A 21,641-nucleotide genomic window follows, 5' to 3' on the forward strand; every position below is an offset into this window, starting at 1 on the left:
TTCGGTAATCTATTGTAAATTTTAATTGCCATACAGAAGGCGTTTTTCCGAAATAATTCTAAATTTATTTTTGGCACAGCCAATTTCTCCCCATGTCTACTACTTACTACATTCGATTTAAAAATATGTATATTTCTGTGTACGAACAGGGACATTTCTAATATATAAATACATGGAAGAGATAACACTTTGAGTCTCTTAAATAGAGGCACGCAACTATCGATGCAATTTGCTCCACAAATTGCTCTAATACATTTTTTTTGGGCCTTAAATACCCTATTCACTTCGACTGAATTTCCCCAAATTATAATTCCATATCTAATTATAGATGCAATATATGCATGATAAGCAGCTAATACCGCAGCATGGTTAACAGTTTCCCTTAGTCGTTTTAACACAAAAACAAAACGGTCTATTTTGTTCTGTAATTTTTCAATATGTGATTTCCAATTACAAAATTTATCTATCGTTATACCTAAAAATACACACTCGTTCATTATGTCCAGTTTATTGTGTTTATATTGTACGTCTATTAGTGTTTTAGAGTTATATGTTTGAAAATGAATTATGTTAGTTTTGGTCATGTTTATTTGTAGGTTATTTGAATTCATCCAGTTGATGGCGTCGTCTAGAGATTTAATTAAGTTGTTTTTTAAATCTTGGTCGTTTTTGCCTTTTATTATAAGTGTAGTGTCATCAGCAAATAGTATACAGTTCTGGTGTATAGCATCTGGGAGGTCATTTATGTATGTTAGAAAGAGTAGTGGGGCCAAAATACTGCCCTGAGGTGTTCCGTATATAGTATCACTTATTCCACGTCATTAAACTCGAACCTGTTGGCATCCCTACTCATCGGCGAAAAGGCAGAGGGTGTTGGCTGAGAGAAAAAGCCAGCGTAAAAAACTCTCGGTACTCTTTAAAAAAAAAAAGCAAATCAACAAACAATTCTACAATATTTAAAACAAATATAGCAAATTAATTAAAAGTAGCCTGACCAGCACTAGTCCCAGGCCCTTTTATCAACAACATAATCACTAACTTTATAGTAACCCTTTTTACACAGCTTTTCATATAATACCAATAAAGGTGCCATATAGTCCATTTAATTATATGAATAATATAACACTTAACATTAATACTTAACCGTTCTAATAATAACATTTTCATTTATAGCACAAAAACCAATATGCCACTACAGCGATCCTAACGTAGCAGAATGCATAAAGCGAGTTGCTGATCAAGCCAGAACACTCCTTGCTCACGGCATACCTTCGTTTGGAATACAGCCTCTTGAACCACTAAAGGTTCCCAGTATTAGGCTTAGGCAGCACAATATGCCTCAGAATAAGTTCAAATATGATGCTTGGTTATCGGATATGGAGCTTAGTGGACTTACCAACTACACATTTAACCAGTTAGAGTAAGTATTAGTTCACTTATCAATACAATATCAAAATTTTACGTTTGGAATATATGGTCGAAACATAAACGTTTTATTTGGATGACTTCATAGTCATATTGACATGTATTAAAGTCTGTTTATATATTAAAAGTTCATTACACTGTTTTATTTACAAGATGATCACTTTTAGCCAAACAGAAAACAGCAATGAAAAAGTTATAAAACTGCACTTTACAAGACTATCATTTTTATGCAAAAAATACCTTCGATCTTCAGTTATGTGTATGCATAACAAATAGTTGACTAAAATTGTGACGGCTAATGGCGACGTGTATCTCGCTCGTATATATACATATTAATATTAAGTTTCTCATGTAAATAAAATATTTCTGTTTTGTAATGAGAAATAAAGTTCTTTAAATATATAATTGAATCGACTGTAGCGAACATTTAATAGGAATTTAAATTTTATTTGATTTTAGTGTTTATCCCGAAGAAATGAAAGTAACAGGAAATATAAGTTTACCTCACTTGGTGATGTCCGGAGAATATGTGGTTATTGGGGAGTTCCAAATGTTACCGGTCGAGTCTACTGGATTCATTGCTGCAAACTTTAGTAAGTAAATGCTACATGAAATATACTATAGTCACTATTTTGTTTAACAATTACCTATCCTAATGCCAGCCTTCTACTGCGTTTGGGAACGTTTAAGCCTAAGCTTTGTTTACTAGTGTGTCTGTTTAAGTTTTTAGTAATCCACACTCACACTCATAAATAAAATCTATATTTATCTATCCGATTGTAACATTGATACGTTAATGTCACTTTAGTATTGTGAAACCTAAGTAAGCTTCTAGTCAAATTCACCATGTAAGACTGAAGATAATAATACCTAAGTTCTACTAAAACAAATATTTTCATTTTTAAAGTCACGAAGGCTATATAGCATATTTTTTTTGTAGCACAATGCTCAGCAGCCCTGGAAGCACTCGGGGCGAAGGTTCATAAGAGAATCGTGATTAAAGACGCAAATGTAAAGCTCCGATGCATGGGGCCTCTTGATGCCAGTTTAAAAGAAGCACATTCAACAACTGGCGAGATGGGTAAATTACAAGAAGTTATATTTCATCTATATAATAAATAAATATATTTCAGTGTCGTCACAATCCCATACTAATAGTGACAAAAAACCAAAACTTCTCCGAAAATATATTCCATTGTTATATATGTTGATAATGTTACTCCCCGCAGAAACATTAAGGCCGCTTACCATTACGGTTTTCTTCTATCGCCCACTATAACTAATATGTAAATTTTCAGAAATGGTAACAAAACACATCGTTCACATGCACGCGAATGAACTAACAAAGGAGGTACAACCAGCCGTTGAAACTGCGCTTGCGATGGTCCTTGAAGACATAGCGAATAAGTTCCTCAAACATGTGCCACCGAACATGGTGTTCCCGGCTTAGTGCCATTTGTTTCTCTCCTTCTGTGTTGTCTCTTTTGTTATCTGTGCAATTGTATTATGTATAGTTATAAAGAAATGGAATTGGTGTTATCAGTAACGCAGAAGGTGGCTGTCAAATTTTAAATTAAATTGGAACAATCAAAAAAGGGTGGGTGCGATTTAATTTATTTATAGATTATAGTTAGATTAAGTTTGAACAGTCGTAGATTGTTAAAGGCTTCATATTAAATAATTTATTTTGTTATTTTTTGTTTTACTTTGAGATATTTTATTTTTTGAGATATGTTCATTTCGCCAAACGACGCAATGTATTCATTGCTCTAAAAATCGTTTTAAATTGTTCTCGCTGAAATAATAGCGGTATTAGTACCCTGGTATAAGTACGTGCCGGTTATCAGGCTGTAGGTTCAAATCTTAATTAATTTTACTTTCCCCAAAAATTCACAGAGTCAGCTATAGAAAAGGTCTATAAGAGAAAATTATCAAAGAAAAGATGCGATCTCAGGCCAAGCGGTAAACAATAGGCATAATCCCCGACTTCCTTACATTTGAGAAAAGTTTTATTAATGATATAAAGAAATGTCCAATTACTTGATTAATATTAGTTCACTAAACAAATGTTAGCCAATACGTTAAAGAAGCCGTTCGTATACTTGTACTAAATAAAAGTATGTCAGCAAGTCGCTTGCGGTCGGTAACCTACTAAAACTTACGTCACCATTACAACATTGCACTTCGAATATTTGCTTGTTGATTCAGTTAACTTAATTAAAACCTACGATTAAATAACTAACGTGCTATAAAATCTACTAAATTTTAGTTTAGTGACCACAAAATGTGTTTGCTACAAATACTACCAAACATTTTGATTCAATTTAAGAAGACAATTTGGTAGATGTTATATTTAATTATTACGTCTTCCATTTATTCAACATTTTTATTTTAATAAAAATTTTGGATCGTTTTTAGTATGTTGTCATCATTCTGTTTACATTTTAAATACTTTGCGACATACCTGAATTATGACTTATGTGTTGGAATTTGAGTCCTAATAAAACAATACCGCGTCACCTCTAAGAAAAGTGAACAATCTAGAAACATTCGGAAATAAGTTTACAGAGACAAGCAGCCCGGAGGTTAGGGGACGTCAATATGGACTTATAGTATTTTAGACCTGTAAATACTATAAAACATTTATTGAAAATAGAAAATTTGCTTGGATGTTGTAAGGAAATTTTGTAAAAAACATTTCAATATTTTATCTCAATCCAAAACGTGAGATTACAAATGACTGTAATCAATTTCTACCCTATCATCACGTTTTCAAAAAGATAAACTTTAATTATATTATTGACTGAATGTGTACTTTCTTTATTGATGTACACGATGCGGTCATCTGTAGTTATTATTTTTAGTTTAACGAGTGTTGTGTTATGTCATGAAAAAAGTTATATAAATTGTAAGTTTTATTTGTTTACATTTTAAAACAAAAAGGGTAAATTATTACAGAAAGCTAAGTTTAATTCTAACTAGGTTATAATTAAACGATGAATGTAAAAGAAACACATTCACTCCCTTTGAATTATACATCTTGAGAGAAAGTCTATTCGAAACAGAATTAAAAACTGTTTACACTGCTCAAAGAAGCTGCATTTTCTTACGTTTTCTCATTTAATCATGAAACTTTTCCACTTAGTTAAATTATTCCTGTCATTTATATAAATCAGTTGTCAGATGATTATTTGCTGAGAACATCGTTATAATTAATCACTATTCACTATTCACTATTACATTAAGATTTTTTAAGAAAGTGTATGTAAACACTAATCAAATCAAGAATAATTTGTAATATAGTTGGTGGGTTCATTTGTCCCCGAGAAGAAAAGGCTCTCGGAAAATGTCTGAAGGATGCATTAAATACTTACATTCCACAACTTGCCGCAGGTAATATTTTTTCATCTTCCGATATGTGAATTATTTATATTGATAAATATTTATGCCGTGAGAAGCTTTGAAACACGTTTATACTGCTGAGTTTATTTGGATAAACTCGCTTATTTCAGGAACTACACATCTAAATGAAAGGTAGTTGTTGTTTTCAATAGCTTATTAATCATTTATATCTAAAAGGAGGCAGGCGAAATCGTGGGGCACAGCCAATATAAAAAATACTTTCTGAGAGTATTTATATTTCTTTAGGGGTAAATTTTTGCTACTGAGGTAAATGTGTGTTATTTGTTCCTTATATTAATGGTACAAAGGGCAACGGGAATGACACGTTTCAATATTTGTTTGAATTGTGACTAAACGGAACTCAAGCTTCTAAAGTTATAACATATTTTGTCCTAATTTACAACATTATTTCCCATATAGGTATACCTAATTTAAATATACCATCATGTGAACCACTCCTAATTCGGTCCCTCTCGGTAAAGCAGACGACTGGACCTCTATCTGTAACCTCATCCTTCTCAGATGTGTATGTGAGAGGGCCTTCCACTATGCGGATAAAAAGCATTGAGTGAGTTACGTCATTTTTCCTTTCTATATTTAGGTTATTATAGTCCTTCCTTCTTGTCATGTATTCTGTGGAGGTATGTGCACTGCTCCTCCAATGAGTACATCGTCGTTCTTGTTTGTACAACAGAATGTAGATGTCGCTACAATTTGTCCGATGAGTAGAACTCTTTTAATGATTATTTGTTAAAGAACAGTGCGTACATTGAACTCCATCATCCACGCTAAATCTACGACAAAAAAATGTGTGTGTACGTACATGAATACACGCGATAGTAGTTATACTTCTTTGCGTAAGAAGATAAAAATCTTTTCAAAAATTGTATCTTTACCCTTAATCTACGTTAGTAGAAAACTCAGACACTAACTAACTTCAGGGTGTTGATGTTTATGACGGTGTGCGCGCGCATCGTAAGAATTTACTCTCATCATTTGTCCCTAACGCACCAAAAGAAGTATAACTTTAAAAATATGCCAACATTTTGAAGAGTAAAAAGCTTAACTATCGGTTTCCTAAGAAAATTAATACTTTCAAAGCCATATCACTTAACATCAGGTGAGCCTCCTGCGCGTTTGCCCCCTGTTCTATATAAAAAAAAATAACGTTTTCGTACTATTTATACGTATATAACAAATTATAGTAAAACAATGATAAAAAGAATAATGTTTCTATAAAGATCATATTCGCCTTAATAAGTGTGTTTTATTTATTCTCAAATTACTATATGTTTGATGATACATATCAGTACAGCCTACATTTAATAGTTGTCATCGGAAATTATGTTTATTATACTGCGAATTTTTTTCTGACAGAAAGATTTTCGATTTTCTAGCATCCACGCCATGGATCATGAGATAGTTGCCAGACTACATATTCCAGAGTTGAGGATGAAAGGACAATACACATTGAAAGGAAGCCTTCTGATGATACCAGTGGAAGCAAATGGAGACTTCACATCAAAATATCGTAAGCATATTTTCATGATTTTTAGATATCAATAACAACGATGATATAAATAACGAACTACGAAACAAATAGGTCATATATGTTTTAGAAAAAGTGTAAATTATAGCTTTCTTTCTTTCACACTTGTCAGTTTATCGTTTATCGTTTTTTTGTTAAATGATGTTATTTTTTTCATGCCTATTAAACACCTATGATAAACGCATCCTATTCTACGCGAGCTATAACAAAATTTGGTTTTAAATACATATATACATAACTTCAGACTGTTTTTACAAACAAGTCTGTGCCTTATTGATGTATAAAACTGAGTACCTGGGTTCGATTTAACTTGTTTAGCTATCTTAAAAAGATTATAAAACAAAACTACTAGACTTATCTTCCCCAATTTTTTTAAATTTTGAAATACATAAAAAAACGTCTTTTTCAGGCGATATAAATGCAACAGTTACTATAACATTAGGTAGAAGCAAAGTATTGAATGGACTAGACGGTTTATCCTGTGAAAAACTTGATGTACATTTCCAGGCTGGAAAAGTAACAATGGATCTGGAGAACTTATTTGGTGATGATAAAGATTTAAGTAAGCATTTTAGTTCTGTGAATTGTTATAGTTATATGCCTAGTCCTCATAAATATGGACACTTACGATTGCTAAATAAAATACGATATCAACGATTTTCGGTGGAAGACTTAATTTGCTTTAAAGAGTCACACAAATGTTATCTTTACATACATCTCATTTCAACGTAGTAAAGATTTAATATTTGCAATTTTACAAGGAGGTATATTTAATTCTAGAATATAATTCTATTTAGTAAATAGGTTGTATATTCAAAACTTTAAAAACAGAGCTCTTTTATAACAAACCCTTAAAGTTCCTGAGTAGTCGACGTCATCTGACTGATCCTGACGCTCAGCAGACTTCGATGTGGTTCACACCAAAATATACTCCAGCCCATATAGTACCTTGCACTTTTTGTCTCGTAATTACTATGACTTGAAGCAACTAACGGAGAATCAAATCACTTGCAATATCCACATAATATTTTAATTTACAGGTAAAACAATGAACAATTTCCTAAATGAAAACTGGCAGAGTATGTCTGGAGAATTACAGGGCCCAATTGAAGAGGCTCTGCGTGACTTCCTAAAGCCTTTAGCAGACCATGCCTTCGCAACTCTGTACGCAAATGACATATTTTTATCATAATAATAGTTTAATTTATACTTTATTTATTAAATCTATATTAAAGTTTTTAGTTTTATTCAGTTCTATTACGCTATCTTAAACTAAGTCAGAATATAAACAAGTTTTCAGCCAAGTAACTTTTCGTCAACACGATAATTCTTGAAACTAATAAAACTGGAAGAGATATATAATATATCTTGGCAGACCATTGAATTATGAAGAGCCTTAAAATTCCGACGATATATGTCATATCTGTATAAGAGGACATCTCTAGCATATGCACAAAAATATTATATGTCGCAAAAGCATTATTTAAAAATCTGAATTTGACACCAATCTACATTAAACCCTTTACAAGACATTTTGTTTACTCTTCACGATTACTACATACCTGGGTCGTAAAATTATACGTTGTAAATGAGTTTATTACGAGATTAGATGGCGAAAGTTCTGTTGGGTAAGTCCCATTGGACGTGAGAAGTAGTAATACTTAACCATCGCGAAATTACGTTACTTAAAAACCATATTCTTCTTATTACAAATCTAGAGAATTTTTATTGAAGTCGGTGTAATTCTGAACCCTGATATCATGTCTTCGAACACTGACGAATACAGAATAAATTTTTATTCCTTTGCGTGAACCTAAATAGATTAGACCCCAAGACTTTCCCGATTAGGATACATAACCAGGATTATGTGTGGGCTTTGTGTATGTAACAATAAAGTGCAATTATCATAATTCCTGCCCAATTCTCTCTAGTCTAGAGATTGAATAAGTTCATTCAATTAAAATATGAGAGAACTATAATTCGAGGACATTTAATAATATACGAATTAATATAATTAATTTCACTAAATATTTTAAACGTATATTCTAGTTTCTTGAAATAAGTTATTTTATCAAACATTACTTATTTGACATAATGTTTTATAATGAAATCTATTTGCATACTTATTTTAACAAATATTGAATAAAAGTTGAAATTAAATATGGATAATACAATACTTTTATTATAATCACATTCGTCACTTATATATCTAAAATTACAATCACGACTTATAATTAAATAAATAATACGAGTTACTAGGTCCAAAATACGTGGGGTATTTTCGTTGTACGAGTATACATATATCCTTCATTTATTACACGGTATTGACATCTCAGGTCAAATATCAATTCAAATATAGAACAGATTTACAAATTCAATACTGTTAACTATGTTATTGTTTACAATAAGTTCCTTTTAATAATTTAACACTATGTATGTTTTTTTGTACTATAATTATTTTGTAATTCGAAAATTAAAAAAATCATAAAATCCGAAAATATTATATCACATCTGACTGTTTTAATTATTGAGAAACAGATTTTTTACATCAATTTTAAAATTTAATTTATTTGTAATGTTGAATTAACACAGTAAATTAATAAAAGAAGTCAATTGGCACATTTTAATTCGATTTTTTTTATGCAATCCAATTCGGTTCTAATTATTTGGACTTCCATACACTTATATGCTCGATGCATGTTTATTCTTACATTTGACGTATTACATTTCTAGTTCGCTTTTTAGTCTGTGACTTTTAACTACACTATTTTTATTGGGAAAAAATACACGCACATTTCCTATAAAATAGCTATAGCTAATAACAATCTCACCACAGTATTAGGGTGTCAACCAGAGATCGACTGGAATTTTCTCAAAAGCTGCATTAAGGAACACCTTGAAGTGCTTGCCGATTGCCGCCGAAGCAGCTGGACGCATTTCATCGATGATTTCAGCTGCATTGTTGTTCAGGAACTGGTTCATTGCTTCACCTGGAAATTGAAAAGAATTTTTCTAACCTATAATAAGATTGGCCTTGTTGCCTCATAAGTAATGGAATCTTTTTTGTATGTATGTCTATGGTAACAAATGTTAAAATATTAAAAATTGAGTTTCTTAAAATTAATCGTTAGTTAACAATTTATATCGTTGTCAAAAAGTGAGTTCTAGCAACCTACCCTAAAGACCTAGACACTCTTATGGTTTAACATAAATTTTTGTTGTAGCGTAGAATAATTATCATAGTGGAATAATCAAAATAATTTTTCTTTATTCTTCAATCAATCAATCAAAATTTATTTATTCAGTTTAGATGCGACTTAAGGCGTGCTCATGAATGTCAAAAACGTTTACAAAATTCGCGAAAGAGCAAAACTACGCCATCCGTTCGCAAGACTACCAGGATGTCTTGTTCTGAGAAGAACGGGCAAGAAACTCAGCAAGTTTTATCCTCCCTTTACATACAATAATTCAAAAGAAAATGTCATAAATCACAACGTCATTTAGGCTTCCTTCAGCCTAGTTCAAAACATACACGGAACGGTGTATATATACTGGTTGTAATTAATTGCAATGGGTTCAAACTTATTATCACAGATAAACACGAAGAATAAATTTAAAATATTAAAAATATGTACCAATAACACTGCCGTAGTTGACGGTATCCCGGACTTTGAATCTGGAGCCCCGGAGTTTGAAGTCTACCAGCATTCGATCAGCCGTCATGTACTTCGTGTCTTGGCGAAGAAACTCCATGCCAAAGATTTTCACTATAGCAGCAACGTCAGCTGTAACGTATAGGGAATTAATATTAGACATATGTAGGGAATTCGTTTTAAAAATTCGTTTTCTAGGCATCAAAATACAACATCAATTCAGTAAGAATGATGAATTAATAGTGTTTTATAAAATAAATATGTGGAGATTTTTATATATTAACATAAAAAATGTATTAAAATTTTATAAATATAAAACACAAGGCCTCCTTCCTTTCGAAAACGAAATTCCGCATTCTGAAATTGAGTGGTATTGCACTTGTAAAATAAAATTACATTCGATATTAAGTGATATAACGAAATGTCGTTATAATTATTTTAAATGTTATATTACACACTTATTATTTAAAAGAATGACTGATGTTGGATATAGCAACCAGTGAATAATAATATATAACAAGCTGACACGGCAAACATGGTTTTGCCATGTATATTCTTTCAAGGAAAAATTTTTTAGTTTAATGAAAACAATTATAGGTCCTAAAAAATATAAGTCGTCAATTAAAAGTTGTATGTATTTTTTATAAAAATAAAAAGTTTTATCTAATAAATAAAAATGGGGTTCGACCACCCACTAAGGGAGATGAAAAATAGATGTTGTCCGATTCTCAGACTTATTGAAATATTTCTAAAAAAAATCATAAGAATCGGTTGACCCGTTTTGGGTCAACCGATCTAATACATAAAATTCTCGTGTCACGAACATTGTGACACGAGAATTTTATGTATTAGATATTGAACAGCTCTTGTTTCATCTTGAAAAATTTATTTATAATATTATTGTTAAGATCGTCATTTAAAAGACTCTAGTGATAAGGAAACGCTGATTACGAGCTTGTGAGCTTCTTGTAGTATCTTGTTTTAAGATAGAGTTAAAGTCCAACCGTGCGAACTGTTTATACAAGAATAACAACGCATTGTATGCATTATTTCTCAAAACTCAGAGAGAAGTAGCAAACTTAATGTACAAATAAGTATCTAAGACTTACTAAATGACGCCCAAAAGTCACCCTGGGAGCGAACAGGAAATAGTAGAACTTGGCCGGTTACTTCGTAGCGGCCAGTAACTTCGATGCGAGGCAGAACGAGTCCCAGGTCTATGCGTAACTTCTTTAAGTCAGATCTGAAAATAAATGAGTAGTTATTATTTTAGTTAATTCTACCCAAGTATGCAATAAATATTTTTTTAAAATTCACGCGGTAGGTAGGGCCTTGCCTTACCGGAGTTTATTTGAACATGTTTATTCTTTGGGTTGAGTTCCGGAGCACACAAAGTTTTGGTTACAGGTGGTTCAAATCATTTATTAAATCGTATAGAGTACAAGTAAAGTAAATGCTAAACAATTTATGAATACTGAAATAATGAATAAGAAATCATGAATTTGAAAAGAGAAATCTTTATCATAATCTCCATAATATGTATAATCATATGTACATCATATCATACACATAAATATGGATAATTCGAAAATATGTGGTTAATTTATTGAGATTTGTAGTTTACATTGCTCTACGATGAAAATTATAGAAAACAAAAAGTGTCTCGTATTCAGGATTCCCTGTCTCGGTGTAGGCTCTTCCATTTGACCCGAGTCATAAAGTTGTTGCAATAATATTTAAAATACAAATTAAACGGGTAAATACTTCCGTTCCCAAGAAACTTAAAACCATTAACGTGGTCAACATTGAAGTTTTAAAAAAATAATGATCCCCAATTTAGTTTTGTCTTGACATACATTTGAAAACAACTAATTGTGGTTATTATATGGATACATTGTGTTGCAAAACATTTTTGGACATTTTCATTTAACATTGGCCAACGCATTGTGTGGTCTCTAAAACATTAAATATTCCATTCAATGGAGTTCTGTATTAAAATAAAATAAAAAATAAAATAAAAAAGCCTTTTTATTTCCTACAAATATAACTTTTTACATTGGCGCATCTCCAAGCGCTTACTTATCTAATTAAAATTAATACCATCTACTATATATATCATATTTACTACTAGATTATATTTACTATTACATTTTTTTTTGTATTATTAGCTAGCTTGGTTAGATTTTAGTATACTTAAATAATATAATTTGTAGGAACCCCATTATTGGGTGAAGGCCTCCTCCAAAGATGCCCATTTGTCTCTGTCTTACTTTGTTTTTGTTTGGCTATTTTTAATGTTGATTTAATTAATCGGTGGTCTGACGGATAGTTTAAATTCAGGGCTTCAAAGTTATTGAATAGTTTTGGTTGGTTGGATAGTATATAGTCGAAGTTCTGTATTATGGGTACTAATATCTCGAAAAAACCGGTAGATAGAGCGAAGTGGAGGCAGCAAGTCGATCCTGTGAAGCCTGCAATGTACCCAGAAAACTTTTAAGCTTCTGGAAGGAGCAAGGCTGGCTTAATTAGCCAGGACTTTACGCACAACGGATATGAGTGTCTAATGGCGAGAATAGACACCACACTGTACACTAGACACAGAACTCGACAAGATCTAGACCATGTATCGTTCTTAATAAATTACTTATTTTGTAATAAAAATCCAGTTGTGCTAGATTTTTTTTCGTTCTGGGTCTCAGCTTTGCGTATCTATTTTTATGAACAATAAGTAGGTCAGCCTTTAAAAAGAAATACTGACCTTATTTTGGTAACTGTGTAGTTACTTGGCCCGATCACAGTAATGTTACTGAAGGTAGCTGTTACTCGAACTGGTCCAGCAGCATTTTCCATCACCAGCCTGTCTATGAGGAGGGGTTCTACTGGTGGTACATCAAGGTCTGTTAAGCCTCTTGCGAGATATGGACGTAGGTGGTTAAAGGACCTTTTGATGCAGTTGTCTAATTCAGGATCGCTTCGGCTGCATGGTAATAGGTATTCCGCTGAAAAGAAGGAAAAAGGTGAGTAATACTCTGCTGGTAATGACTCGAGCTGGGAATTTCATTGAAACGATCATTTTTGGGGTTTAAACCCCCAAAGACCGATCCACTTCTTCGTATATCAATAACTTTATTAAAATCTACAAATTTACATAATGTATGTAAATAAGAGCTCTCCCCTATCTGTTTAATTTAAAAATGTTTTGTAAGAATGATAATGTAAACAACATTTTAGCTTGATAACGCTTCATTTATACCTTTAATAATAAACTTTTATGCAAATTAATCTCTGCAATTACGAAATAAGTAACTAAATCCAAAATGTACAATGGGAATATTTCTACAAAATAAGCCAATTAGTACAAATTACGTTGCAATGAAAGTATATTGTATTGATGAATTGTTAACGTCATCAAATGTATTGTATTATTTGAACAAGAAAATCATATTAAAATTCGTGTATTCCGATAAGTATTTTGTGTATAAAGCAAAAGCATGTCATGTTATGTAATTGATCACGTGACAAGCGGTCAGTGTGGCAAGGTGATCTGCTGTTCGATGACCTACAGTGAAAAGCGGGAATTTCGTGTGTGTGTATGTGTGTATGGAACAATTAAAAAAAGTCCTAAATTATATCTTTTATTGGAGCTATAATATCTATAACTATATCCTTGATGTGACAATGACTTTTTAGAAATGCTTATGTTTAAAAATCTACGATTAAATCACAATTTATTTCTGAAATTTCTAATATCAAAAATTTAACGAGTTTTAATATTCAGAATAAATAATGAAATTCCTCCTAAATTGTTTATTATCTAGAAAGCAGAAAGCCACTTAAAGTCATTATGTTGAAATTCTTAATATTTAATTATTTAATTAACAGGATAAATATGAATTAATAATAATAATAATATTGTTTATTTCAAAATACGAATCTGAAGAATCAACCTAAGAAGAAAGAATTAATGATGTTCATTTATAGGTATTTAATTCAGGTATCCCCCCAAATCAGGGGAATGATGATGTCCAAGGTTTATGGGGTTCATTTATTTAGAGAACTTCTTACGAGATACTTTTTTCAAGCATTTTGTTTTGTACTAAAAATACGAACAACAGACAACTTATAACCAAATAACTAAATATTCAAGCGTGGCGGTAACTGAATTATCAAAAAGCTATAATACTCTTAAATAGAAATTGTATACTATTTATACAACTTTAATGTACTTTGATGACCTCCCAACGCGAGTTAATGTACAAACAGAATAAAAGTTATTTTAATTGATATTTAAAATACTTTAATTTGCCAGTGGGAACATTCTGTAGGAGTTGGCATCCCTGAATGACGTCAGTATATCGTATAGAAATGTGAATAAGAAAATTGTGCTAAGGTATCTTTTGATATAAATTTGACTACACGGCGATTATAATTATTTTTATCTTAACTGTATGTGTAAATAAAATGAAAAAAGCTACCTTACCTTAAAGTCAAAGCCTCGTTAATTTTAAGGTCGGTAATTAAAGTAGTATATTTATCGCTTTTTGGTCAATTGTAAATAAACGAAATATATTTAAGCTATAACTTGAACTTGAACGGCGTTTCACAGCTCTTGCACAAGGTCAGTTGCATTATGTAATCCACAAAATTACAACCAATTAACCTACTTTTGCAAATTGACAAAAATGTTAAGTTTACAAAATACTAATTATTTTTGTGCGCTAACTATTATAAATCTCTAGAGGGGTTTTTTTATTATAATCCGGCACTGTCACTCTTCATAGATCTTTACATCACATATAATAATCTGTTTCCGTCATTATTTAGAGGCAACATGTAGGTATATCTACAAGTGGAGGTTATGTGTCAAGCAGTAAATTATGCAGAAGTTCCTTGATGTATTTTTATCATTTAATAATATATAGTGTTTATATATGATATTAATAAAAAGAAAACCTTAATGTTTTTCTATTAGAGTCTATTTTTAATAACAAAGTCGCGGCACTACGCGTATATGAAGATAACCTAATAAAGTTTTGAAATTGTGTAAAATCTTTTATCAAACATAATCTTGTATATGCAATAAATAATAACATATAATAGTTATGTGAAGTATACTAGCATTCTCGTAAAGATAATATCGCGAAAAGTTATATCATAGTACCCATTGTTTAATTACATAGTCTGTGCAATATATTAAGGGAAATAGAATTTGTTTCTCACAAATTGCGGTAATTAAAATTTCAATTACTGTTTTACTAAATACTAAGACTTCAGATTCACGATGTTCACGAGTACCTTTCCGATTTCCTTTAAACCGAACAGTCTCCGGGGTAGCATAGCAAAAAGGTCCATGTTGGTGTATGTATTATACAGGTAGGCTAAGGAAAATTTCGCGGATCTTATATATATACCGGTGCATAATTTATATATATATATATAAAATATGCGTCACTATGTTTGTCCTGTAATCGCTTGAAATATCATGCAAGACAACGTCTGTCGGGTACGCTAGTTTATTATAAGTTATAAATTACCGTCTGTGATACATCACTTCTTGAATAAATTATTCCATAGATTAAAAATGATGAAATGTCAGCGCTATATTTAGTATTCATCAGTAGTAAACAATTGAGTCGAAACTAGTTTGAACGATGTTTTTCCTTAAACGACAGGAATATTTTTTTATTCATACATTATTCATTATAAAGTTATAATTATTGTAAGATTTGGTATAAAGAAGTTTTACATATAATTTTTAATAACAACCCAATCAACATACCTATATTTATCTAATTTGTGTTTTAAAAAATAATACACAGTTTACGTTTTAATAATACAGTATGTTAACTGTCCAATAGAAGTCTGTTTTTGTTTTCTATGAACAGACAGTTGGGTAAAGTTCCAGAAGTCTCAATAAAACAGAATGTTTCGCGCTTGTTTTTCTCAACTATAATTGTCCATAAATAAACGTGTAACAACACATTCTTTAACAAATTAACTCTTATATATACTATACTTAATGTAGTATTTAAAAATCATACTTATGAATAGACCTCGTATCAACTCATAGGTAGCATATTGGTATATCTTTTAAGTTTGTAGAAAAAAAAATTAGGCGTATTTCACGGTAAGATAAAATAAATCTAGCTCTATGTTAGGCCAGCTCTTGTCGGCTATTCCATTTGTTTCTCAGATATTAGACAACGCACGCCTCGAATGTCCGATACATCGAACTTAAGGCTACTACCAATGCGTTTCGCAAACTGACGCAACGCGGTGTCAAGGCCTCAGCGGATTGCGGGACAGTTCTGCTGGTCAAATTACAGGCTCATTTGGTAATGCCGACACGAATCAGCCTGAACGAACTATATAGGGGATTCCTTTTAATTGACAGATTTTTTCAATTTTTTTTTGTACTATTTTTGTTTTAATATATAGTAATATAATCATTATTATAATAGAATAAAAAGCTATCAAAACTGTTTAGCTTACACGCTAATTATAAAGTAAATGTGCCTACGCTAAATATAAAAGAAATATAATAGTCATATCAGTGCATATCTAGGGTAAAACCCGGATAGTTGCCCCACTTTTCGAAAAAGCTTTATTTTTTAAAAATATGAACTTGCTGAAAATTATTCAGTATGTATCTCACAAGATAGGTCTTTTATCTTCTATAAAAGCCTATTTTTGTATACATAATTAACAATGGTTTTGAGTAAATACTGTTTTATTTTATCTCTCAGAAGAGGGATAGTTGCCTACTATGGCGGATAGTAGCCTAGCGTAGAAAATGCTTCGGGGGATACTTGCCTCAGTATGATTTTTATTTTGGATAGAAAGAAATTTATATCAATTAGAGTAATCTTTATTATTCATTTAACAGTTTTTAAAACTTTTTCGCCAGAAGTAACTGATTTAACTGCTTTAGCACCTTTTTTAGGGCAAGTACCAATTTTATTATTGAGTTGGACACCGCTTTCATCCATGTTAAATATTCTATCTGGCTTATCCAGCAAATTATTCTCCGTTAAAATAGTTGTTAAGAGTTTGAAAAAATTTGCAACTTCTGTTCTGTTAAGACCCATCGCTCTGTCAATTGATAAGCCCTCAGCTTGTCTCAATGCTATTTCAGGATTTCTTTCAAGAAAGCTTCTAAGCCATTGCTGTCCAGCCATCTTACTCTCATTATTAAAGTTGTGCTTTAATCCTAACTTATCAGCAAACTGATAAGCTAATTGGCGAATCACAATTCTGTCAGGAGGAAAACCGGCGTCTCCGAGCTTTAATATATGAGCTACCAGTCTAGTTTTTCATTCTCAAAGCCAAGAACAGGATATTTTCCTAGAAAAGACAAAAAATCCAATAAGGTCAGATAAGAAGGTAGGTATGTAGATAGAATTTTGTATTTATACTGCTAAGTATACACCTTTAAATCAAAAATATACCTTGAGTTAGCAGTTGCTGGTTACTCTTTTCATAGCGTCTTCTTAAGGTTCGAGCGGATATTCCGTATGTTCGAGAAATTTCATTGATACCTTTTTTTTGTCTCAATTCTTCGAAGGCAAGTGCTAAGCTCTCTTCTGTCCAGTTGATGTTGCGTGGCACCACGCCTGATTTTCGCTTATATTTGCGAGGCATTTTGCTTATCTAGAATAAATATATAAAACTATGGTGTAGATATTTATTTAATTTACAACAAGTTAGAGACAAAGTAAATTTAAAAAACAGCAAAAAAATAAAATCCGTCTTTGCTTGTTAAGAAATTTTTTGTCACTCTAGGGGCAACTATCCGCGACAGTAAGTAGGGCGACTATCCTTTTTGATGCGGATACTTGCCCTTTTTATTTGCGAAATAAATAAAAATTATTCAGGAATAAAACATAATAAACAATGGAATTTAAACTCTAATGCATGCAAAAAAGCAATAAGTTGACTGAAACCACGATCAGTAATAAAAATATTCAATAGAAATTACTTACCAATATAATTATAACGCCCGTCAAAGTTTCGCCGCGGAAGATTTTTGCTCACACAGACAAAACAAGTGCGCCTATTCCGATGGCTTATGCGGCATTTAGGCCTTCGGGGTGGTCACAACTTATTGTAGTAAAGCGCTAACACAAATTATAATCGTAATATAGTTTATTAAACACCGGGGCATGTATCCGTCCGAGGCAACTATCCGGGTTTTACCCTATACTTTATCCTTCGTCAAAAGCGGAGAAGAAGGAGAGAAGGAAAGGAGCTAAAATACTTTTTATCCAATATGTATGTACATATATTTTTACTTATTGACAATATATTTTATTTATTTATTAACACTTCGTTACATTACAATATTAAAATTGAGCATAGATAAATGAAAAGGAGAGCAACTGGCGGCCTTATCGCTTTCGAGCGATCTCTTCCAGGCAACCACTCTATAATGACTTAAAAGTAAGATTAACTATCAGGTTCACCATTGGCTCATAACAAGAAAAAATTCTACTGTTCTAATTTATTTTATGTTTTTGCTGAAACTAAATTTAATTTAAAATATTTAATTTAAAATATCATTATAGCTGAATAATCAGTTTACTATTAATAATTGTAATTAATATATGTATTTTCAATCAAGCATAACAAATAAGAATTGATGTACGTAATGTGAGCTGCGCGGAATTCGCTGCACGTATGCGATAAAAATTTATGGTTCAATACAAAAGGAGATGCAAGGTTAGAAGCAGTCATCTCTTACCAAAACTAGATTTTAATGTATTCAAGGCAGGCCAAAATTCAAGGATACAGAATAGAAATTACCTGTTGTTGTATCATTCGTTTATATACAATAACTTCCTCATTAGTTGACAGTTGACAATCATCGCTAATTTAGTAATTGACATTATTTTTGAAGATGTCAAGTTGTTAACATTAATTCCGGTAAACGTTGACATTTATGTTTAATCATATATTTATTCAGCAATTTATTTTTGAGTTGCTTTGAGTACTTTGATAATATTTCAATCATACATAGATATAACATCATTTAAAGAATGCCATCTAAATAATTCCAATTCCAGAAAATTGAGTTGCTAACAAGTCAACGTTTATTTTTGATTACGACAAAAATTCAGTAGGAAGTTGCCATTATCAATTGATTAGATTCCTACAGCAATGTACAAATTTTGATCGTTTAGACGAGGTCAAAGACCAATGAGTTTAAGGTGAACATAAAGATATTTCGAAGTATTACGATCTAATAAATAGCATACAGTTTTTAACAGACACGCAAGTTACATAAAACCAGCTAGTCCCAAAACAAGACATGCCTTTGGAGTACAAATTGAGCAGTAGATAAATGATAGTATGAATTGGGACCCACATACTTTTTAGTTAAATAGAGACTAAAATAATAATACCTATTAGGCGTATATTTTTTATAAATTAAGGAGAATATAGCAACAGAGTAACTACACAATAAGCAAATGTAAATACATTTTATATACAAACGAACATTGTGTGCTAGACAAGTATATTTTACATTGCTTATTTCGACACTCGAAAGTGACCATGGCATAAATGACAGTTTACTTTGAGGGCTATCTGTTGATTCATATATTTATATAGATGATTTAATATTTTCTGTATGACATAATATTTCTGTGCATAATAAATATTATTATTATCTAAGAAATACGTTTTAAAATAGCTCATGCTAGTAATAGAAAAAATACCTTTGTTCGTTGTCTATACATATACATATTATAAATTTGAAATTGGAATGTTTTTACAATTGTGGTATCGCACAAGCCACTGCGAAGTGGTAGGCTCACTATACTTTGGAATGTAGAAAATTACTTAAGCCTATGTAATTATTATGATAATTTTATTACAAAATATAATATTTGGAAATTTGTGCTTCCGGTCGCTTTGCTTTGTTAACTCAATTCAACTATATTTTATTTGTGTAAGGTCTGTGTATCAAAAAATCATATTACAGTGTCGTGCCTATCAACTATTATGTCAGCGTTTTAATATCAAAAAGATATGGGAAAAGGCTATTCAGCTCAGATTTAGCAAGATTTGAGCAATATTCACAACATTCGAACGAGATAATGTAGAATGCGCAATAACACTTCCTTTTACAATTTATCACGCATGTTTAATTTCTGAGGTAAATATTTTTTTTATGAACAAACTTCTTTCATTCAAGGGCATTGGAGCGATATTAAATCTCATTACCCTCTAAACATTTAGACACATTTTTGTTTTCGCCGGGAATAAAACCTCAATTATTATAATTCCTCGGATACTTTTCGTAAGTGCAGTTACTCGACTGAAATTTCAATTAATAGTTGTGATTCGTAGTGATTGATTCTTATTTAAATAAATAATATAATTTAAAGTTATATTAATAGAAGTCATTAATAAAAATACGATTTAATTTCACCACTTGACCGTGAACTTAATATTTATTAATTTGCCAATTGATTTTAAACATAATTAGCGCACGCGATTAAATTAAATTATTGTCACAAAAATTTCAAAATAGATCGTCGTAACCGTTGTATAATAATAAGATATTAACGGAATAAGGCAAAGGTCGCTTTTCATCACAATTCGAAGCATTGCTAAACGATAGTTTCAACACTTTAGATACCGTTGAGATGAATGCAGATGTCTGGCTTTTTCAAGGCCGTATTTAACATACAATATCATTTCAAACGTGTTCCATTGGTGCAAGAATACATAATATGCTCATAATTAAAAATAATATAATTAAAAAAATGCGATACTTACGCAATGTTGTAATAATTTCATCCGCTGCTTCTCCAGTATGACAGATTACAGTCAAACACAAAACAAACAATATTTTAACGCAACTTTCAGCCATCTTCATTTTATTTTAAATATCAAACACGCGTCGAGTTTAACACATTCAATTTAAAAAAGAACGTTCTATGCTGATTTTAATATTTAATTTTTTTATGTATTTATTTTCTATTTTTTTTTAATTTCCCGCGTCCGACAGCTGTCAAGTTTGAGGGGCAATAGGCGCCAATTCGGTCGGCCGGTGGGCAGGTGCGCGTTTCATATTGTTTGAAGTGAAAGCGTGGATGTTGTTTTATTCGGGCCTGATTTTCGTCATCCCTCAGCTGTTTCCCCACTCAAATCTGCCATTTTTGAGACGCTGTTTACTAACTCCACGTGCTCTAAATGATCTTGAGGTATATTAAGATTTTCACCAATATGCATTAGTTTTAGACAATACTGGCTCTAAATTAATATAATTAATTTGTTTTAGTAGAGGCAGTTACTTATACATTCGTACTAACTTTTATTAACGGAATAAGCAAGGAACGTTTTTAAGTAATTACAGAATTTATTTTTTAAAATTAAAAACATACATCTTAAACCACTTCAAAAACCTGAAAATATTTAGCGTATATTTTACCTTCCTTTTGTTAGGCATAGACCATTTTTAAATCAGTCTCATTGATAATAAGGCAAGTAGGTGATCTGAACTTATATCTTACATAATATAACTCAGTTTCATCGAAATTTGTTTGTAGCCGTTATCAACTAAGCTTATGCCAACTTGATGTGAATTCCAATTTATTTCATTATTA

At 31.3% G+C, this 21,641-nt stretch overlaps 3 protein-coding genes and 2 long non-coding RNA genes across 6 annotated transcripts; 3 read left to right on the forward strand and 2 right to left on the reverse strand.

Annotated features, from left to right (window-relative positions):
• Positions 1 to 1,166: 1,166 nt before the first annotated feature.
• Positions 1,167 to 3,076, forward strand: LOC110995269 (the record flags this gene model as incomplete). The annotated part of the gene is made up of 4 exons (XM_022262344.2): positions 1,167 to 1,420; positions 1,885 to 2,018; positions 2,366 to 2,506; positions 2,724 to 3,076. Coding segments are annotated over 4 exons (681 nt in total), but the record flags the coding sequence as incomplete, so codon positions are not given.
• Positions 3,077 to 4,259: 1,183 nt separating this feature from the next.
• On the forward strand, positions 4,260 to 7,613 carry LOC110995276 (circadian clock-controlled protein daywake). Its single transcript, XM_022262354.2, has 6 exons — positions 4,260 to 4,333; positions 4,729 to 4,818; positions 5,248 to 5,395; positions 6,225 to 6,358; positions 6,786 to 6,938; positions 7,417 to 7,613. Exons 1-6 carry the CDS (start codon positions 4,261 to 4,263, stop codon positions 7,566 to 7,568), a joined length of 750 nt encoding a protein of 249 aa, XP_022118046.2. The 5' UTR covers position 4,260; the 3' UTR covers positions 7,569 to 7,613.
• Positions 7,614 to 8,981: 1,368 nt separating this feature from the next.
• Positions 8,982 to 21,118, reverse strand: LOC110995267. The gene is made up of 5 exons (XM_022262343.2): positions 20,812 to 21,118; positions 12,788 to 13,028; positions 11,139 to 11,272; positions 10,012 to 10,161; positions 8,982 to 9,366 (listed from the first exon to the last, which is right to left on the reverse strand). The coding sequence occupies exons 1-5, from the start codon at positions 20,909 to 20,911 to the stop codon at positions 9,215 to 9,217; spliced, it is 777 nt and encodes a 258-aa protein (XP_022118035.1). The 5' UTR covers positions 20,912 to 21,118; the 3' UTR covers positions 8,982 to 9,214.
• On the forward strand, positions 11,621 to 12,529 carry LOC110995270. Its single transcript, XR_002600243.2, has 2 exons — positions 11,621 to 11,785; positions 12,462 to 12,529. It is a non-coding gene; the product is annotated as an uncharacterized LOC110995270 (long non-coding RNA).
• On the reverse strand, positions 17,345 to 18,221 carry LOC123689996. 2 transcript variants are annotated; one of them, XR_006750836.1, is made up of 3 exons: positions 18,012 to 18,221; positions 17,478 to 17,679; positions 17,345 to 17,373 (listed from the first exon to the last, which is right to left on the reverse strand). It is a non-coding gene; the product is annotated as an uncharacterized LOC123689996 (long non-coding RNA). The 2 variants fall into 2 exon arrangements; XR_006750835.1 differs by having other exon boundaries at positions 17,478 to 18,221.
• Positions 21,119 to 21,641: the final 523 nt, after the last annotated feature.

This window comes from Pieris rapae, chromosome 19 (genome assembly GCF_905147795.1).
Source record: "Pieris rapae chromosome 19, ilPieRapa1.1, whole genome shotgun sequence".
Classification (NCBI taxonomy): domain Eukaryota; kingdom Metazoa; phylum Arthropoda; class Insecta; order Lepidoptera; family Pieridae; genus Pieris; species Pieris rapae.

Excerpts from the sequence above, each read along its gene's own strand:
- LOC110995276 (XM_022262354.2), top strand. The coding sequence starts at position 4,261 with ATGCGGTCATCTGTAGTTATTATTTTTAGTTTAACGAGTGTTGTGTTA. Across the intron at positions 4,334-4,728 it reads TGAAAAAAGTTATATAAATT|TTGGTGGGTTCATTTGTCCC; the intron begins GTAAGTTTTATT and ends TTTGTAATATAG. Across the intron at positions 6,939-7,416 it reads TGGTGATGATAAAGATTTAA|GTAAAACAATGAACAATTTC; the intron begins GTAAGCATTTTA and ends TTTAATTTACAG.
- LOC110995267 (XM_022262343.2), bottom strand. The coding sequence starts at position 20,911 with ATGAAGATGGCTGAAAGTTGCGTTAAAATATTGTTTGTTTTGTGTTTG. Across the intron at positions 11,273-12,787 it reads TACACAGTTACCAAAATAAG|ATCTGACTTAAAGAAGTTAC; the intron begins GTCAGTATTTCT and ends ATTTATTTTCAG. Across the intron at positions 10,162-11,138 it reads TGACTTTTGGGCGTCATTTA|CTGACGTTGCTGCTATAGTG; the intron begins GTAAGTCTTAGA and ends TATACGTTACAG.